Below are 22,147 nucleotides of genomic sequence, written 5' to 3' on the forward strand. Positions count from 1 at the left end.
CTGCAGAACAATGTATTCATGTATAAAATTTACTGTATATACATATGTAGTGCAAAATATTAAGAAGCTTTTTAATTTCTTCTAGAAGCGAGTTCAGTTTTTCATCTAATGTTTTCATGGGGTAGAAATATATAATGATTGATTTTACTTTTGACGGACATATCACATTGCTGTGTCATCGCTTTCTTTTCACTGCTAATTATCTGGTAGCGATGAGAAATCACTGCAGCCTATTTGCTTCCACGGTCTCTTCACTTTTTCTCAGGCCCAATTTATGTTCTATTTATGGCTGGAAGAATGAAAACCTATGTCACCGGTGTCCCAGTTCCTCTCGCCGATCCCAATCCATTTATCTACAGTGCTTTCATCTCAAATGCTATAGTACTGGTCTATCTTTATCCACGCAGAGTGAGTCATTCACAATAGCCAGGCACAGTGCAAAAATGCTTCTCTCTGTTTTCAGCACACACCTAAGACAGGCATGTTTGCCTTATGTTTACATTTGTATAGGATAACGACACATTCTCAGACCAAATTGTATGTACTATGTCCTCTACATATGCTCATAGTTGTCTACTCTCCCGGAGTGTCTGGAGGACTCAGTTTGTAGGAATTTGCCCAGACTCTCTGGAGAGCAGTGCACCCCAATGTATCCTGCCCACTTTCTTAGTGAAACTGGGGATGGGTCTTAATGGCACAAACAATAGCGATCAAAGTCCTCTTGGCCCTGCCCCCTGCTGACTTATGCCGTGAATTGTGGCATTGAACCGTGGCGGAGGGGCCACAATAACGCTATTTGCTTTGTCACACCTCCTGCATTCACCACTAGAATTTCCCGTCCAAGAGATCCCCAAGGTGGTGCGTTTGAAAATATTGGCAAGTATATAAATGCTTGAACATTCAATCTTGTGCTGCATCCATAGTTATTGGGCAACACATATTCCAAATGATTAATCATCAAGTAATGCTTCAATAGCACATAGTTTCTCTTGTGTTAATATTTTAATATTACTGAAATGGAAGAATAGGAGGAGGATGTGGGTGACAAGCTAGTGAGGAGAGGGGCATGTGTGGTACAAACAGGTTTTAAGTGGGCATTTAGGGCACCAGCAGGTGAGGATGGAGAATATGTTGGCAGATACTGGTGACGATGAAGCATGTGTTGTAGAGACTGGCGAGGATGGAGTTATGTTAGGTATAGTGAGAAGGAACATATGGGCACAATAAAATGAAGTAAGCATGTGGGGCACAGATTAACGAGGGGTATGTGAAGTACAAGCTGGCGTGGACAGGGGGACATGTGGGGCACTAAAAGAGGTGGATCTTAGGCAGGGAAACCAGGAGCTATGCATGTCCACTACTGGGTTCTACGACTAATGCCAGGAAGTCACTGCATTGTTCGAAGGCACAGGTTTTATTTAAGCAATGAGCTCCCCGAAATCCACAACTACCCATTGGGGTAATTTTTTTTGTAACCAGAAAAAATGCATCCCCCACCATGCATTTCATTATGCGAAAATGGCCAAAATGAAGTGTACCTACTTAGGTACAGGTCTATATTCTACATTTGGATTCTATCCCCGTAAAATTGCTCTGTTACCACTTTTGGAACGTTGGTAGAAGCGCTAAAACATCACAATGATGTCCAGCCTGACATCCATTTAGAATTACCCTCTTGATTTCAAGTAATGCAGTAAGTACAGTTTTCTGAGAGTGAGGGGACACCAGAACTGTCTTTATCATATTTCATTATCATACATTTTAATTTTACTACATTGATAGAATTACACCTTTTTCAAAATATGAAAATCAATCTCTTTTGCAAGGTAAAAAAGGCTTTCAGGCCCCCTGCTAACCAGGGAACACCTACATATTTGCCCAGTCTCCAGCCTTTGAATGCCATATAAACATCTCATCCTGCAAAAGAACTCCCAGATCTTCACATCAGTTAGGGCGCTTACCACTCTCTCGCTGCAGATGCTCTTTCCCAGAGGTCTCCTCCCTCTTTGCCATCTCCTCAGCATGTGCTGAACCTCTTTGCAGGCCTTTTTTCTGAGGGGTCTCCTCTCAGACTTCGTGCCTCTCGCACGATACACACTGACCTCACTCTGGTATCTCTGTCTCAGATCCTCAATGAACCTTTCTCTGGGGGATCTTGGTAATCTGGGAAAGACCCCCTGTCTGTTTCTTACTTGTTTCCTGCCACTTGCAGGTCTGTACTGGTGATTGTGTGTGATTACACCACATTTCAATCCGGTAGGGGAGGCTCCTGGAATTAAAGACCTGAACATATGGTCCATCATTATGTAGAGCCATGCAAAAAGTAGACCTATGGAAAAGGAGCAAACAATTCAAGGGGTATAAATTGACTTATTTCTTTGCATGCAAAGAAAATACTGCCTGTTTTTCATGTAGCACACAAATAGTGGATAGCTTTATTTTTACACTTAAATTAAAGTTGATATAGGGCATGCCGTATCCCAACTATAAATCTGCCCCTACATTTTAAAATTACTTCCCCCCTCTAATGCAACATGGTTTTGCCAAGGTGCAAATTTGCTCCTTTTTTCTTTGCTTTGCTCATAACTCAAAATTACAAAATATTTATGTTGCTGTCCAGGATTTTTTTATTCCTGTTTCTGCAATTTGCCTTTACACACCTGCATTTATTGCTAATTCACAGAGAGAATAATCCTGTCAAACACACCCCAAACTGAGAAACAAATAGTTAAATTGCAGGCCTAAGCTGGCCACAGACAGTTGTTTTGATCCAGTTGCCTGTCTATCAGACCTATGGCATATTTGGTGATACATTTGGAGAGCCTCATTCTAATGTTTATACTAAAAAGGCTAGATCATTATGAGCATGGTTTAAAATTACATAAACATGGCAAACTTTAATTCTTAACTCGCTGTACCTATTTTGGGTGAACACATACTTGCATACATGTTAACAATTTTCCTCTGTTTCCCATCTTATTTTCAAATTGCAATAACCTGGCTAAATTGAATGAGATATATTTTAAAATAGTTTTAATACAAATTATTTATTTCAGCCATGGATACTAAAATTGTAAAATAAGTTGGTTAAATTGGAACTGAATATTGTCTGACTGAAGGATTCCACACATTTTGCTGATTAAGACACTTGACATTATTCTTAAAAAACAGGAATTAGGTGACACTTACATATACTGCCTGATTTAAAGTGGAATGTGAGAGTAACTTGCGATTGAAAGTCACATGCAGGTACATGCTTATGTGTGCACTGTGCAGCATTCAGAATTGAAGATGCCTCCAGGATGAATGGTTAGCAGATGCATTCGTTTGAGAAAAGGCACACCCCTTTATTTTATATGCTACAAACACAACTACTATGAGACCTCAGTTAAATTTGAATAACCTACCTAATACAGCAGGAACAACTTTCCAACATGTATAGAAAAAAAAAAAAGATTTTTTTTTTTTTTTATCTTTGCTACAATATGTTCAGTAGATCATATTCTGTCTCATTATTTCTCATATTCTTGCTCCATCCGTCTCTGTCCCAACCTGTGCTCCTTCAAACGGGCACTTAAAACCCACCTGTTCCTTAAAGCCTACCAACCAGCCACCTAACCCCTCATCCATTCTTTTCGTTCTCCCTCTCTTCTCTCCCCCTGCTTCACTGGCTCCCTTTCGTGCCTGTTTTTGTTTCAACCTCTCTTAATATGTAAGCTCTTATGAGCAGGCCCCCCCCTCCCCTCCTGTCTCCATACCGGTCCTTCTGCTCTGTCTTTACTCCATTCCTGGAGTTCCTGAAGCATTGGTACTTTGTGTTTATTGTTCTGTACTTTGTCACCCTGTTTTGTACTACTGTTTGTACTGTGTACGGCGCTGCGGAAACCTTGTGGCGCCCAACAAATAAATGATGATAATAAAAATTTTGTCTCAATAAGCATCTGTAAATCATTCACAAGCTTCTGATTACAAGTGGTTCGCTGGTTCAGTTGTTTGTCATAGATATCATCCGCTGCTTTCACCTGCCCCTGACCTTCCGCAAATGAAGCCACTTTTTCGGTCGTGTCTGCAACTACGTCCCAGTCTGAGTCCATACACAATTGTTGAAACATGCCTTTACTGTACATTGCCTACGTTAGAACGCCTCTTTAGATGTAAGGAATTGTAAGTTGCAAAAACTCTCCGGTCGGAATAGCTGTGGTTGCATACCCTTCACTCTCTGAGCATGTGCAGTGCGCAAAAAACGCAAAGATGCGCTATGAATCAGGGTCAAAGACTATAACTTCACATATTTTTTACCTATTTGCTCATACTCAGATGCACACCCCCCACTGAGCAAGTGTTTTTTTTTTATCTCCAAGTCTGTGGGAACAAACAGGGCAAGTTTGAAAGTGGGTACTTTTGCACATGTCCTTCACTAGTCAATATTTTACCATAAAATCTACTCATCTAATCATATTTGGCCTGAACATTCGTTTCAACTGTTCCACTTTTTACCCCCATATGCCACTCATTTTGTACCTTCATTTATTTGTCCTTTACCTCCTTGCAAATGATTTGCTCGCTACACATCATTTTACGGTGTAAATGAATTGCTGTCTTGTAAACATAGCTTGAAAAACATACTTGTGTGACATCACACTGCCACTTGCTTAAAGACCCCACTTGTTACATTTGACTGATGGACTGGCACTGTCCAATTGTGCAGCTCTGAAGCATCATCACAAAAAACATAGTTATCACCATATGAATACACTTTCCATAAACACTTTGTGATGGATGAGTATTTCTAATGTATACATATCACACACAGTGCTATCTTGGCAGTCTTTTCCCTAAACCAGAGCAGTTTTAATAAATGGACAACAGGGACAATTACCTTGGGTTCACTAGGACTCCAGCCACCATTACAATTAATGAAGGCTGGATAGGGGAGACCACAAAATAGATTGTACATCAACCCCCTTGATGTAGGGCCTACTTTTGAACTGGGTGTGTCTCGTCTATAAGTAATTTGACTGTGATATTTAAGGGTGTTTTTTTTTTATTTACTGAATATCATACTTCTAACCAATATATAGCGCTATCAATAACCAAATCCTAAATCTAAACTCACCCAAAATGTAGATGCAACTGAAATGCAAGCCCTAATCCAAGCATATATTCTAACCATAATCCTAGCATAAGCTATAAAAATAGAAAGTGTCTTAACATATATATTTCTGATTTTTACTTACAAAGCATAATTTGTTGTATGTTACCTCTTTTTTTTTTATTATTTATTTTTAACAAAAAATGGTTGGCACTAGTATAATAAAGCTTTCTGACCACTGTATGATCTGACTACTGAAAACCATTTCACGTTCATTATAATTTTTTATTGAAATGTTACGAAATGGTTTAACAAGGCTATTTATTCAGCAGGCATCCAATAGGAGCCGGTCTCAAGAAATAGTCTATAGCAAAGTAATTGCAATCATGATAACTTTACTTTCAGGTTCTGTCCTGACCTTCACATTGCATTGTGATTTGAAGGAAGGGAGGAGCATGAATCCTGCCTGAGCAGGATGTCAAGATGGCCCTCCTGCGATGCTCTCCTAATAGGATATTACATTTTAAGGCATCTTCAGATGGTGATAGCTGTCGAGGTCAAGCTCCAAAGAGATCCAGGAGCTTGATCAATTGGTCCAGAGTGCAGTCCCCTTTGTGAATAGTGGGGACTGTGGTAAAGAAATTTCATGCATTAAGCAAACCATCTCCTGCACAGCCATTTCTGCATGGTTTTGGCCTTGATAAATAGACCCCTAGTTACTTTATTTTTTTTATTTATATATGAACTTCCATATAATACAGGTTAAGGACTGACAGTGTAATTTGTGTCTAAAATTCAAAATAACTAAAGCATCTTTGTGCGTATTTTCAACTTTGAAAGAAAAGGATATTCTCTTCACAATCTTCCAGGTAAAAAAAATCTATAATGTGTGTATTCCTGTAATGACACTGGTAATCTATGCCGTAAGATATATACTTTATAATAATCATTGTCCAGTATTTATAAAGGATTGTTATTTTCTGAAGCTTATGTACACTTAGTAAAAAGTGAAAACACACTGCATACAATCAAACTATAAAGACAGTTCCATACTTGACTAGCTTTTCTTCCTATTTTTATTCTCCTCACCAGACAATTAGTGGATTACTCCTGTTGTTAAACTGTACATTTGTCCTTTGCACAAATGTCATTGCTGTTAGCAAGTAACAAAAGAATCAGGTACTTATTCAACCCACAGAACAAAACACTTTTCAGCACATTTGAATGATTTGGTTGTACATGGTCAGCAAATTGGACTATAGAGTTGTGTAAGAATGTAATTGTCACCTCAGGTTATCCACTGGGCAGTCTAATCCAAGCTGTGTGCCTCTTCCAAACTTTAAACATTTTTAGACACTAATGTTTTTTGGCGCATAGTGGCACCATATGTAATATTTGGATATCACAACATGGAGCAGAGCTGGGGGTAAATGTATTAACCTGCGGGTTCTTCAACACCCGCAAGTTCAGCGTCTTCGGCGTTTATATTTAAAGCGGCGCTGCCTTGTAAAGGGAAACTTCCTTTTACAAGGCAGCGCCGCTTTAAATATAAACGCCGAAGACTCAGAACTCGCGGGTGTTGAAGAACCCGCAGGTTAATACATTTACCCCCTGATCTCTCCCGTGTGAAAAGAATTGGAGGATGTTGGTGTATGAAGAGGGAGGGAAGTGCAGAAGTCCAAATGGTATAGACTAATATTGTTATGCACATCCTCTCTCTACCCCGAATCCAGACACACTCCCAATGGTCAGCCATGCAAAGTGCCATATATGGACGAAAGAGTAGAAATACATTGCTCTTTCCTTCATATTTCCCTTGATAATAAAGTCTTTTGTAATAACTAGCACAAAAAGTTTAGAAAAGTACATGCACAAATTACATGCAGTCCTGTACCAAACTTTCTATGTGCTGCACTGCACATCATAAATAATTCCTTAGATGTTGACATATTGGAAGGAGCAGTCATTTAGCCATCGTTTCCGTGAAGGTCTGTCATCACGTTGCATGTAAAGTGCTCATTGGAGCAAAGTCTTTATTAAAATGTGACTTATGTTGAATACATTAAAACTTTAATTATTAGTAGACTTTTGTTTTTCAGTGAACAAAAAAGCATTTTTTATTAAACCAAACATGAACGTTTCATACACTCAAGAAGACTGATGAATAACTCTGAAGTAATATTATATTAAGATAAAACTAGTCCTTGGGACAGTGTTTTTTTGGAGAAATATTGGAATACATATTTAGTGCATATATACAGGAGAAAATAAGTAAATTATGGGGGAAAAAAGCTTTAAGATCCTATCAACAGTTACTGCAACCCTAATAATTTTTACAAAATGTAATTAGCTGCATCTATAAGATACCTAAATACATGCACTTTATACAATTTATAAGGCCAGACATTTTTCACATTTTTATTTTTACATTTTTTTAACATTTTGATAACTTTCCAATTTACTTGTTTTACATTTTTAATATATAGATTTTGTTTAACCAGTGGATACTTGGATGAGTCAAAGGAGACCCAGTAGTTCCCCTATTTTCAGAACTAATAGGTTGTGTAAATTTCTGCTACGTTATAAAAAATTAGTAGGGATCTATTAATACTCATCAATGAGTCGGCCTTCACACATGCAAATCACTGTGCTCATTACAAGAGTTAAGCTAGGTACACACTACACAGTTTTCGTCCAATAATCGGCTCAACCAGCCGTCATAAGACCGCTCATTCAAAAGTCGGGTCAGTGTGTGTAGTGACACAATAGTCGAAAGTCTGCCCAAATGGACGATTGTCGCCTCATTTGGTTGGTCGTATCGTTAAATATTTTCGTTCCAATCTTGTTTCTGTTGTGTAGTGTGTATAAACTTCCGACCGATCCACGACAATCCTCCGATACTTCCTCGACCTGGGGGGCGTGTGTACGTAAATTTTTGATGTCTGTCCCAGTCCCACGTGATGCGGTATCTGCACATCACTGACTTGTGTTTTGTATAGATGTATATTGCACCTGTCTGGCTGCAGACTATTCCACTTGTATAAAGCACGTGTGTTATTACCCTTTGGGTCTATGTTGGCAATGTATTCATATTTACCCTTTATAAACTTTAACCTTTATAAACTATTAAAGTTCTAAAGTCCTATTAACCTTTATTAACAAATATTTGTGAAATATCCAGAACCACACAGTGTTCATACAACAGTTTTATTGCAGGAAAAAAAGTACAAAAATGTTTGCAATACGACAAGTGAAAAAAATAGTATTACACTTTAAAGGTGCTACTGGTTTGTGACAGAACAGGTCTTGATGTCGCCTGGGTTTCTATTCCCTTTGATTTCTTTACCTACGAAATAAAAAAAGTTTACCATTAAACTTCTATATCTGTAATTTATATTCAACGGCAGAAATACTCTCATTTTCTCACCTTGCACACTGCTCGAGATCAGTTTATGTTTTGGTCCCTGTGGCGCAATCGCCATAATAGCGGGCTTAACCTCCATATATTCTGGAAAACAGGCACCATTTTGGTTATTATAACGGTACAGGTATGTGCCCAAGGCATTTAGCTGTCTATACATGTTCACTGAAATACCTTTGTGTCGAACTTCTTTTATATTTTTTTCTTTTTCAATTTTTTCTTGTTTGATAACAGGTGTAACATTAGTGGTATCAGTGGCATCTAAACAGGCCTTCTCAGCATTAATTCTTCGTTCTGACTTAAAAAAAAAGTTACAAAATAGGCGTTAGGCGTTTACATTGCTTCGTGTAACACTAGAATGAAATAAAATCCTTAAAGCTGGTACACTACATGTGCTACTGACCTTTTTTAATGTCGTTGTCGTCCTGGTCCAGTACTTTGACCATCATCTCCACCTCTCTTGGGCTCATTGGATTTGCTCTTTGCTCTTCTTGAGTATCTCCATCACCCACCTTAACTTTTTTAAAAAATTTTGGCCCTTCCAGCACCATCTCTGACTCTGTCTCAGTCTCCATAGCCGCAACCCCCACTGACACTTTCTCACTCGCCATCTTCTCACGCTCCTCGGCGCCAGACCGGCTCCTCTGTCATTTTATACACTCAGACATGGGCGTTTGTTTCTGCTGTGGACAAATCAGCGATGTTGCCCGCCAAGAATGGAGCATTCCATTACATACAAAGGGATTTTATTATGGGGGAATATTCATTGCATTGCACTTTACCACTTAAATGGTTTTCTAAATTTTATGTATGCTACTAAACTTCTATTTTATATGAATGAATGAATGAAGAGACAGTGTTGCCTTCTCTTTTTATGCGGCTTTGGGTGTTAACTATAGTGAAAGCTCTGCCCCTTTAGGCTAAAGCTTTGCCTCTTTATGTTAATGTCTTTGGTATATCGTTACATGCAGTGCAAATGATGCTTCAGTGGGTACGAAATTACAATTATTGCTCACGACAACATGGCTGTAAAAAGCCGCTAAAGGGACGTCCGCTCTTCCCTTTATCGTCAAAAACAAGGCTAGTGTGTATGCAGTCCATGGACCAAGCGATTGGAACATCGATCGCATGTAAAATCGATTGACATAAAAAGTTGGTGGAAAATTCTGTAGTGTGTACCCAGCTTTACTTGGAAAATCTGCAACGGCCTACCACAGATCCTCTCTCCCACTACAAAAGGGTTGTTGTATTTTTATGGGCACTCGGGAGGTGCCAGTAACCATGGGTCAAATGTATTTGTTTTTCTTACATTATACAATGTGTGCCTAGAAATATAACACATGTCGTAGACAGTCCCCATACCCCTTTCTCGGTTGAAGCATGAAGCCATAACTTGCGTGTAGTTCTTGATCCCTTATGGTGCAATTCATGATCAATTTAAAGCATAAATGAGGCTAAAGAGAGCAGTATTTTAGGGTAAAAATTTCTGAAATTTATTATAAAGGGTGGTCCAAAAGTGCTAGCAGACAATACACAGTGACATTATTACTCTTTCCTCTAAGTGCCTTTGTAGCCAGACCCACAAGCCAATAATTTTTAATAGGGAAAGTGTTAAAACTATAATGTGGGTTGTGTAAATATGTAAGAGGTGGATGTATGGGTGCGTTTGTGCAAATGGTATTGCAGGGGGTGACTTTTTCATGTTCATAAATTTACCTTAAAGAATTCACTTTTACAGCTGTTCTCTAGCAAGGCTTCTTATTCAAGCCATGCACAATGGACAGTGAGGGGGGGGGGGGGTCATTGGTAAATATATTATGGCATGGGGGGGGGTTAATTATTAAAATAGCTGAGAGTTTCTTTAAATGGTTTTAAAATAGTTAAAATATTAACTAAATTCCACCTTGCATATTGTAAATAACTAAATAACTTGGTGACACTGCAAATATATTTTTATGAAATTTGGACCTTCTTTAAATAACCATTTATCTGTACAGAAAACAAATCCCATCACTGCACATTACATTATGTGTAGCCTGTGAAACTGTTCTGTGTTCTAAGGTGGGACACAACATTATTTGCATATGAAAAGAAGTTAATTCTTGACTAAATGTAAAAAATCTAAATGTCTGTTTTACTCTTTTTCCTAACATAAGCTATGATTTAAAAACAGAATAACCGTGTTCTACTATTGCCTTTCTGCCCGTGAAAGAGTTAAAAAAAATAAAAAATAAATAAACCTGATTAAAATATATTCTGTTCCAACAGTCAGCCTTTTGAAGCATTAGGAATGACAGAACTGCTGCGGTTGTGGGTTTGCATTATAATACATTTTCTCATTATCCTGCCAGTACAACACTTTTGGGTTCCTTCTCTAAGTAAGGCCTGACCTTTATCCATTACATTGGAGCTAATAGCTTGTTTGGCAAGTTTTTCCACAAACCATATTAAAATGAAAAAGCCTGCATCTGCATTAGTGATACTGTACCATTATAGACTGCGAGGTATGCAGCATTTGATGGTGAAGTTTACAATATGTGATGAAGAGTTGTAAATTATGTGATGGTATAGCATACATTATGTGAGTGAGCATACAGTATGTGATGTTTAAATTAAGTGAACATTAAAGCAGTTGCACATAAAATCACGCTGGACATGGGAATGTATATGATTGTGTACCAACTCCAGCGAAATGGAATACTTTAAATTTTAAAAAATACATTGATAAACTATTTCTTCAGTTGGTTCTTACCTACCCAACCATTATTCCTGTAGTAGCTGCACACCCTGCAAAGCACTAGCACACCCGTTTGATGCTGGAAAACCATACTTGCCAACTTTTAATAATTTTCTTCCGGGAGCTGCAAGGGGGAGGTAGGCATGTAGGGGGCGGGGCTTCAGAAATCACGTCATTTTAGCCCCGCCTCAGTGGCGTCATTTTACAGCGGGGGCGGGGCCAAACGCCGCGATTCATCGGGAATCGCGGCGTTTGAACCGAATTCTGCCCACTTCACTGGTGAAGTGGGCAGATCAGGGAGATTGTCATACTCTCCCGGGAGTCCGGGCAGGGGCGGATCTAGACTTTATGTTATGGGGGGGCGATTTTGCATAATCACGCCCCTCCTTTGCTCTGATTGGCTGGCCTGCGCTAACCCCGCCTTCCGCCCGCGATTAGCCCCGCCCCCTCCCGTTGTGGTCGCCGGCTGGGACCACTCTGATTGGCTGGCCCACATTTAGCCCCACCCCCCGCTCGCGCTTAGCTCCGCCCCTCCCGTTTTAATCGGCGGCTGGGACCTGGCTTTTTGCTGCTAGGGGGGGTGAATGCCCCGATCGCCCCCCCTGGATCTGCCACTGAGTCCGGGAGACTCTCGCGAAATGCGGGAGTCTCCCGGACATTCCGGGAGAGTTGGCAAGTATGTGGAAAACCTACCTGAATGGTTTGATAGGCTGCTGAGTGGGGACTGACAACAAACACCCTAGTTTGTAGAAATAGGGATACCATGAAGTAGATGTAAATACTGTCAATGTGCCGGTCATAAATGTGACCAGTCCATCTAAAAGATCTAGCACAGGCAGGAAAGGTGTTTAAAGGAGAAATATTGTAATGGATTTTCAACTTGATGCAGATAGAAAGATAAAATAAATAATAAATGTGTGCATGTCTCTGTCTCTCTCTATATCTATATGTGTGTGTGTGTGTGTGTGTGTGTATATATGTATATGTATATGTGTGTATATATATATATATTTGTATATATATATATATATATAATTATGTGTACACTCACACACAAACATCACATACAATTTGAATAGGAGTCTTGTGATTGGATAGTTCTAGTCACTTGTTGGCTGTAAGTGTTTAGACTGTTACATTAGTGGATTTCAGCAGCTTTGCAGTAGAGACACTGTAGCTGAATTAATGATGAAGCCGAAGAACAAGGAAACGTAGGATGAAATATAGATGCTTTAATATTATTATGATAAGGTATAAATAGCACGAGTGGCTGTAATGTATAGAAACAACCCATTTATTTAACTTAAAACTGGCTGATCAATGCTAATTTTTGATTTGATGCATGTTTTCGCTGTTACAGCAGACAATTCAATGTTTCCATAAGGACTATTTACTGTAAGTTTCATAGGAAGGCTGGGTACACACTACAGAAATTTCCGACCAATGTGTTATCTACAACAACTTTACCTACTAAGTTACGATCAGTCGGGGGATTCTTGCGTACACGTTTTAAACTACTTTTCCTGGAGTGAATCGATTTTGGTCAGACAGAAATATAGTCTGCTCAAAAGGTTGTGATTTCGTACACACTGAACTGATATATGGGCTACCTGCAGTGATATGCCGTAGAAATTTAAATACAGGGCTGAACATCACCGGCAAATAACTCTCACAAAGTCAGGTACAGGAAAAGGAAAATACTTAATTTCCATTTATTCTATATAACACATCTTTGTCACTTGTCACATGTCAATTCTGGAAATACATGAAATTGTACTGAGAATATGTATTTTCATATGTGGTAAGAATACATGTTATATACACTTGCACACAGGAACACATTCATGTCATATGGAATGTTCTGAACAGCTTTACTATTGCTTCTCCATTAAAAGCACATATTCCTATTTGACTGACGTTCCAAGACCATACCACGTGGGAGAGGTATGATCATCAGGAACTTACATACGCTAAAGCTGGGTACACACTACACTGTCTTTGTCCAATAATCGTCTCAAACTGCTGACATACGACTGCTCGTTCAAAAGTCGGGTCAGTGTGTGCTGTGACACGATGGTCGAAAGTCTGCCCAAATGGAAGATTGTCGCCTCATTTGCTTGGTCGTACCGTTTAATATTTTCGTTTTAATCTCGTTTCCGTTGTGTAGTGTGTATAAACTTCCGACCGATCCACAACAGTGAGTATGAAATTACAGTCTTTGCTCACGACAACATGGCTGTAAAAAGTCGCTAAAGGGACGTCCGCTCTTCCCTTTATCGTCCTAAACAAGGCTAGTGTGTATGCAGTCCATGGACCGAGCGTTTGGACCATCGATCGCATGTAAAATCGCTCGGCATAAAAAGTTGGTTGAAATTTCTGTAGTGTGTACCCAGCTTTAGAAAGAAAACAAGTCACTGTTTAAGCTACTGTAAAGAGTTTCACAGCTTAACCACACTTAAAGCTATTAACCATTAGAATTTAAACACTGCAATTGACTCACATTTTCAACGAGCTGGCAGATAGCCACAAGGGTACCTGTGTAGCACAAAAGCCTTGGTGAAGGACAGTCATGGTTGCTAGCAGCTATCTTAAAAGTTCTACAATTACCTTTTCATCTTTAATATCTCTAACTTCCACTATCTCTGCAATGTATCACACCACCAATAGCTGCACAGGAAAACCAGTCATCATTGTTTGTTTTATTATTGGTGGCTGATGATGCTTCAGTTTTGCAGTAGCTTAGCACATTTTCATAATTGTTGTTCCACTACATTATGCATTAATGATCCCCCACACCTCTTAGCTTGTGAGCTTATTTGTGTAGACCATCTTTACCTTCTGTTTCACATCACTGTATGTTATTTATTTTCTTCCTATGCTGATTGTGAAACTGATGATAATGTGTAATTAGCTATTACCACACCTTAGGTGCATGACCCCATATTTATGTACATTAAATTTCATCTGTCATTTCAAAGCCCAATTTGCCTTTTGTCTGTCTTCCTATAGCAAGCTACTGTTATGCTATGTGTTAATATCCTAACACAGGTGGAATAAATGACATTAGCAAATATGGGCACCTTGCATTCTATGCCATCTACAAGGTCATTAATAACAAATTTTGAAATGAGGAGGGCCCAATACCGATCCCTGTGGTTTACCATTAATAACGAAGATGATGATGATAACTTTAGCTCAGTCTAAATATTTTCTATTTAGAACTATGCTTCAAGCAGTTGTCTATCTATGTAGATACTTTTTTCCCATAGACCTAGTACTTGCATCTAATGTACCATATTGTTTATGTGGAACAGTATCAAATACTTATGCAAAATTCAAATATATCACAATAATTGCACTACAAGAGCAAATTTGAAACTTACCTTCTCATAAAAAATGAGAAAAAATATTCGTTACGCCTGATGGGTCCATCATAAAACCATGCTGACTTTGATCTTTATGAGAGTTGGACGCAACTTCCATCTAAGATGCTTGCATGAATTATGTCTGGGGAAAAAAAAGACTTCTACATAGTATACGAAGTTGGACACATCTTAGTTCATAGTCAGTTTGTACCTTACACCAGGGTTAGAACACCCACAAAAGGCAAATAAATTTGAGTCCAGCTCTATATGAGACAGTAAATGCCGTAGAGACCCAGCTACAGATTCGTTTCCTGACAGGCATATTTGTATCCAGTCTACAGCACTCGCATTCACTTGAACACACTATCATTGTACTTTGACTACACTGGCACTCTTCTTGCCTCCCCTGATCCTCCTCTATAAGCATAATGATTTGCATATGCAACTGCCTACAGACTGAAGTGTGTCTTTTCCTCTACTCAAATGGACTTGTGTCGTCCAACCCTACATGACACCCTTTGTGCTATGAAATTATTTTTTACAATATATTTTGGAATTTCGTCCCTCACAATTCCCCCAAATAATGTATTCACAACAGACATCAGGCTCATAGGACTGTAATTTTTTGGTTCTGATTATTATTATTATTATTATTATTATTATTATTATTATTATTATTATTATCATCATTTATTTGTTGGGCGCCGCAAGGTTTCCGCAGCGCCGTACATAGTACAAACAGTAGACCATACAGGGTAAAACAGTACAGAACAATAAACACAAAGTACCAGTGCTTCAGAAACTCCGGGACAGACAAATGGAGTAAGGACGGAGCAGAAGAACAGGTATGGAGACACGAGGGAAGAAGAGCTTACATCCTAAGGGAGGGTGGACGAAACAGACACGAGAGGGAGCGGTGGTGCCAGGGGAGAGAGGGAAGAGCGAGCAGAGTAGATGAGGGGTTATGTGGATGGTTGGTAGGCTTTGAGGAACAGGTGAGTTTTAAGTGCTCGTTTGAAGGAGCACAGATTGGGAGCGAGACGGATGGAGCGAGGGAGGTCATTCCAGTGTAGGGGGACAGCTCGGGAGAAGTCTTGGATTCTGGAGTGGGAAGTGGTAATAAGAGTGGAAGAGAGGCGACGGTCAGTAGCAGAGCGCAGGGATCGGGCAGGAGTGTGAATGGTGAGGAGGTCAGAGATGTAGGGGGCAGTAGACTGGGAGAGAGCTTTGTAAGTGGTGGTAAGGAGTTTGAAGAGGATTCTGTAGGGGATGGGGAGCCAGTGTAGGGCGAGGCAGAGGAGGAGCGGCGTGAGAGAAATATGAGTCTAGCAGCCCTATATCAGTCCTTTTTAGAAATTGTTGCCACATCTTATTACCTATTTTATTGAAGTGACCTGTTTATGAGAGAGTTGATAAATATAAGAAATACAGTCATGGCCAAAAAGCTTTGAGAATGTCACAAATATTATTTTTCACGAAGTCTACTGCCGCAGTTTTTATGATGGCAATTTGCATATACTCCAGAATGTCATGAAGAGGGATCAGATGAATTGCAATTAATTTCAAAGACCCTCTTTGCCGTGACAAGGAACTTAATCCCAAAAACAACATTTCCACTGCATTTCAGCCCTGCCACAAAAGGACCAGCTGACTTCAGGTCAGTGATTCTCTTGTTAACACAGGTGAGAGTGTTGACGAGAACAACGCTGGAGATCACGCTGTCATGCTGATTGAGCTAGAATAACAGACTGGAAGCTTCAAAAGAAGGGTGGTACTTGAAATCATTGGTCTTACTCTGTTAACCATGGTTGCCTGCAAGGAAACGTGCAGTCATCATTGCTTTGCACAAAAAGGGCTTCACAGGCAAGGTTATTGCTGCTAGTAAAATTACACCTAAATCAACCATTTATCGGATCATCAAGAACTTCAAGGAGAGGATCAATAGTTGTGAAGAAGGCTTCAGGGCACCCAATAAAGTCCAGCAAGTGCCAGGATCTTCTCCTAAAGTTGATTTAGCTGCAGGACCAGGGCACCACCAGTGCAGAGCTTGCTCAGGAATGGAAGCAGGCAGGTGTGAGTGCATCTGCATGCACAGTGAGGCGAACACTTTTGGAGAATGGCCTGGTGTCAAGAAGACCAGCAAAGAAGCCACTTCTCTCCAGGAAAAACATCCGGGACAAACTGATATTCTGCAAAAGGTACAGGGATTGGAATGCTGAGGACTGGGCTAAAGTCATTTTCTCTGATGAATCCCCTTTCAGATTGTTTGGGGCATCTGGAAAAACACTTGTCCGGAGAATGAAAGGTGAGCGCTACCAACAGTCATGTGTCATGCCAACAGTAAAGCATCCTGTGACCATTTATGTGTGGGGTGGCTTCTCTGCCAAGGCAGCGGGCTCACTCACAATTTTTCCTAAGAACACAGCCATGAATAAAGAATGGTACCAAAACATCATCCAAGAACAACTTCTCCCAACCATCCAAGAACAGTTTGAGATGAACAATGCCTTTCCCAGCATGAAGGATCACCTTGCCATGGTCAATCCTCAAGAGGCGGGTGCACTAACAAAACCCCACAAATTCTGACAAACTCCAAGCATTGATTAGGCAAGAATGGGTGGTCATCAGTCAGTATGTGGCCCAGAAGTTGATTGACAGCGTGACAGGGCGAATTGCAGAGATCTTCAAAAAGAAGGGTCAACACTGCAAATATTGACTCTTTGCATACACTTAATGTAATTGTCAATAAAAGCCTTTGACACTTATGAAATGCTTGTAATTTTACTTCAGTATACCATAGCAACATCTGACAAAAAGTTCTAAAAACACTGAATACAAAAGGGAAAAAGGAGAGTTGCGCAGAAGTACCTAATAGGTTTTTAATAAAAAATGTCAAACAGCTGTGTAAAATACATGTATTTTACACAGCTGTTTGACATTTTTTATTAAAAACCTATTAGGTACTTCTGCGCAACTCTCCTTTTTCCCTTTTGTATGCTTTGTTGGGAGGGTTAACACTACCTCCTTTTGAGAGCTGCTGCATTTGTTACCTGGTCAGAAATTTTGTTCTTTTTCCTATACCTGTGATATTCATATTAGCGCCAGAGATTTCTTTTGTTCTGTTGTTGATTTCTAAAAACACTGAAGCAACAAACTTTGTAAAACCCAATACTTGTGTCATCCTCAAAAACTTTGGCCATAGTTCAATCATTATCAATTACTGTACTTGAGCATAAATGGGAGAATGTCATCTCGCTATCTTTTTATAAATGCTTTATTTTTCTTATTGTTTACACTTTTTTTCTAGTCTACAAGCTTCAAAGTGTCTCTGAGCTGACTAAAGTTTGAATTTTAGAAATCCATAATTTTTCTAGCTAGCAGAATGTATTATTGAAACTCAAGTGTGATATTACCAAGTTGTGATCACTATTCCCTAAATACCCCCTCCCCTCTACGTTTGATATAACATCTGATTTTTTAGATGGTACTATGTCTAGCAGTGCACACCCTGTAGCTTATTTTTCTACCACTTATTTGTCTTTAAAAATAGATTATAAATCAATACCCTCCTAGTCCTACAGAATGGGAAATATAATCACATGAAACCATATGAGAATCAGGCAGGTAACTTCTGTTGGCAGGTGGGAAGATAATTAACTCTGTTCTTGAAATAATAAGTTTGATTTGGTGAGTGGACATCCAAGATGAAATGGCAGAAAGACTGTCAGTAACACAGGCCAACACAGATGGTGAGAGATCAGGAAAGAATAGATGAATGTGATTATCATCTACTTAGTGGTGGAGAATTAGAAGCGAGTAATGGCCTTTAGATTTAGCAGTGATCAAATCATTCACAACGCAGTCTCTGTGGAGTGTTGGAAGCAAAATACTGACTGAAGAGGATCTAGTAAGCTGTAAGAGTAAAGAAAGCGCATGAGGCAAATGTAGGCAATTTACTAGAGAAGCATGGAGGGGCGTGGGAGCTGAGAGATGGAACAGTAATTTGCATGAATAATGATGGAAAGATACCACTAGAGAGAGAACAAATTTTAGTTAGGGTTGGGATGAGCCCAGGATTCAGCGATCTACCGATATTGTGAGGGTTTAGGACACGTGTTAGAGTAGGAAGATAAGTAGAGAGTAGACTTTTCATTTGTGAGATCAAATGAAGAGAAGGTGTCGGAGGGTGCTGGGTAGGAATTGAGCTGATTTTTGTTGAGGCAGATGATACCATTTCAAGTCTTATCTTATCAATCTTGTCCTTGAAGTAGGAAATCAGGTCTTGGGCACTGATAGTAGTTTGAGTGGTTTTGGAGTGGCCTTGTTGAAGAGATTTAAAAGTGTTGAAAAGGTATTTTAGGTTAAAAGCTTTAGTTAAGATGTGAGATTGGTAGTATGTTTGTGTAACAGTGTCTAGTGCATTTCTATGCAAGTGGTAGATGGCAGTATATGTGAGGAAATCATTAGAGGTACACGATTTACGCCTAGTGGCCTTCTTTCTTGCAAAGCAGTTTGTGAAGATTTTGTTACTTTAGTGTGCCATCGCTGATGTTGAAGTCGACAGTATGAAGAGTAGCTGGAGCCACTTGATCGAGGGCTCTTGCTAGGGTTGGGCGAAAATGAGGTACTGTCATAATAGGGAATGAGAATGTAGAAATTAGGGAGGGGTGTGCTGGAGAGTGGTGGAAAGTTGTTGAAAATTATAATAGTTACGTTTTCTGCAGATTTTAGGAGGCCTGGTAGCTTTGATAGGAGAGAGGTACTGGAGGGGATCTTGTAACTGAAAGGTGATGATCTGGGATGGGGAAAGGATTGTAAAGGAAATCAGAAACTGAGCGTAGTCTACAGATAACAAGATTAAGACAGTGGCCATCCTGATGAGTAGTGGAGTCAGTCCACTGGGAGTGGCAGAGGTAGGAAGGTATATAGAGTACTTAGGAAGCAAAAGTGGAATATCAATGGGGATGGTAAAATCACCCATAATGATGGTGGGGATGTCAGAAGATAATAAGAGGAAGCGATGTAGAGAAATGTTCAAGATATTGTAGGTTAGATCCTGGTGGGCGATAGATAACAGCAACATGCATAGAGAATGGGTTAAAAATCTAAATAGCATGTACTTCGAAAGATCTGTACATGAGTGATATGATATTTTGGTAGAACTGTGCATATGCAATGTGGGGAAAAAAGTAGTCCAACCCCACCTCCTTGTCTGCTTCCAGTTCTGGAGGTGTAGGTGAAATTGAGGCAAGCGTGTGTAAGGGCTGCAGGTGTCTGTGTAAGCCATGTTTCTGCTGTTGCCAGAGGGTTGAGGTTGTTTGAGAGGAAGAGGTTGTGTATGGGGTTCAGTTTGTTACAAACAGAGCGTGCATTCTATAGGGCGCATTTAAAGGACTTTGGAGACAAGGGATGTGTTTGAGATTTGCTGGATTTCGGTAGTGTTCTGATAAACATGTATGGGAGTTTGGGGGGTGGGGGGCTTGATTTTGTGATCTATCAACAGCTAATAGAGGCAGAGAGAAAACATGGAAAGATTATTGGAAGATGTGTGACCTTTTATTTTCTGGCGACAGGGTGAGGATGTTACATTTAGTGAATATAGAGAGGAAAAAAATGTTACGCAAAGGCGAGTGGATTAGTGAGGAAACAATGTGGACAAAGGTGTGTGTTGCGTGTGAAGAATGATCTTGTTCTAAAGATAGTGCCATGAAAGGTTAATAAGAAAAGCCATTTGATAAACACTGGGATTTAAGAATAAATGGTAAGGAACAAAGGCGAATAAAAACAAAACAAAATTCCTTTTACTTGCTAAATCATCCATGTGCAGTGCAATTGCATGAATTCCACCATTTACTTGGTACTGTATTAAATATGGCTTCAAGCCTTCAGGCATCTCTGTGGGTTTCTCATCTGGGAAATGGACTTAAAATGTATAGAACTTAGGATAACAATAGCTCCTTGCACATATCTAACTGTGCACTGCCAATTGTGTTTTTTTGATTTTTTTTGACAGCAGAATCCTGACAGGAGTAAAGTAGGAAGTACTACAAAACAACCAAACCAGATAATTATCAGAAAGGACTCAGAGAAGCCAAATGCTACCAAATTTACAAATAGCAAGGTAAGACGCATCATTATTCTTTGTGGTTAAGTATTAGGATTTAAGAGAGAACTCAACATTCAAATTGTCATATTAGGAGGTGATGGTTTAAGGCATTATTCAATCTGAATGATGATTTATTCAGTTAGTCCTAACTTATCATTGCTCATTTTATAAAAAGAACAGTTTCATTTTCTTCTACCTTCATCACAAATTTAGCCACTTCCATAATTCTAATAAAGTCTTTGATTCAGTTATACTGTATAGACATAGTTTGTTCTGCTTCTGTATATAAATCCAGCAATTTGCAGTCTTAAAAACAATGAAGGATGAAGGGAGGTGTTTACCTACTTTGTGTTCTCAATGCTCCCTTGACTCATATTTGCTCTTCTAAATCTCCTTGAAGTGCAGGACAAGAATTCTGTGCTCATAATAAAAAGTTCAACTTATAGCATCATGTTGCTCTCTCAGTTCATTTGATTTATAGGCCAATAACGCTGGAAATTTATATTCATTTTTTATTCATTTTATCTTTATTCTATTTTTATGCCGTATAAATGTGTTCCTCTGTAGAGAAAATAAAATAGATGGGAACAGACGTTAATTTACTTCTACTTTGGTATGACAGTTGTGAGACATGTGTTTTTAGTACCTTACATTTTACTATCAAATGGTTGCCAGTCTACTTATTAAGTAAATTATTTCACTCTAACTTCTCACATGCTGGAAATTATATATGGACGTTCTTTGAGCATTGTATTGTCTGATTACTAGTTTCAGACACCATAGCACTTTTTCTATGTTGCAAATTGCTGTCAGTTCTTTAAAAGAAGCAGTGATAATTATTGTTTAATCTTAGTTTAATGTTAGAAATTTAGAGGCTTTAAAAGCAATTTAACACCAGTCAGCATTGTATTCTACAATTTGTGTGTTTAGTATCACATCAGTGGGTGTCATTATGAAATGAACCACATTACCCTTTTGATCTACTGTCTGACTGCTCTGTACCCACTGCAGCTCTGTAACGTCTATGAAGCTACAGTTCTGTGACATATGATTTGGATTTTTATTGATACAATGTAATTCACCATGACAAGTTTAGGGATGAGTGGGATTTTGTCTCTGGATCTTGCATTTAATTCTCTAGATTATTGCATTTTTTTTTTTGTGTGACTAGCATTCCAAATAGGTACTTATTCATTTATCATATATAAATAGCGAGGGATAGAGATATATATTTAGAGATAGAGATGTGGATAGATTAGTATGTATGTGTATGTGTGTATATATATATATATATATATATATATATATATATGTATATGTATGTATGTGTATATATATATATGTATGTATGTATGTATATATATATATTTATTAAAGATGGGCGGGTCCGGTTCCCTAAGAACCACCCGAACTTTGGGTATCCGAG

At 39.0% G+C, this 22,147-nt stretch overlaps 1 protein-coding gene across 25 annotated transcripts in view; it reads left to right on the forward strand.

Annotated features, from left to right (window-relative positions):
* RIMBP2 (RIMS binding protein 2) overlaps positions 1 to 22,147 on the forward strand; it is a 307,432-nt gene that overhangs the window by 16,296 nt on the left and 268,989 nt on the right. For 24 of the 25 annotated variants that reach the window (XM_075176517.1, XM_075176698.1, XM_075176605.1 and 21 more), the window contains exon 3: positions 20,629 to 20,736. In XM_075176517.1, the coding sequence (XP_075032618.1) occupies positions 20,629 to 20,736 (108 nt within the window). The remainder of the gene's footprint in view (positions 1 to 20,628; positions 20,737 to 22,147) is intronic. The other variant, XM_075176508.1, reaches the window with a different exon arrangement.

The sequence above is a fragment of the Mixophyes fleayi genome, chromosome 1 (genome assembly GCF_038048845.1).
Source record: "Mixophyes fleayi isolate aMixFle1 chromosome 1, aMixFle1.hap1, whole genome shotgun sequence".
Lineage (NCBI taxonomy): Eukaryota > Metazoa > Chordata > Amphibia > Anura > Limnodynastidae > Mixophyes > Mixophyes fleayi.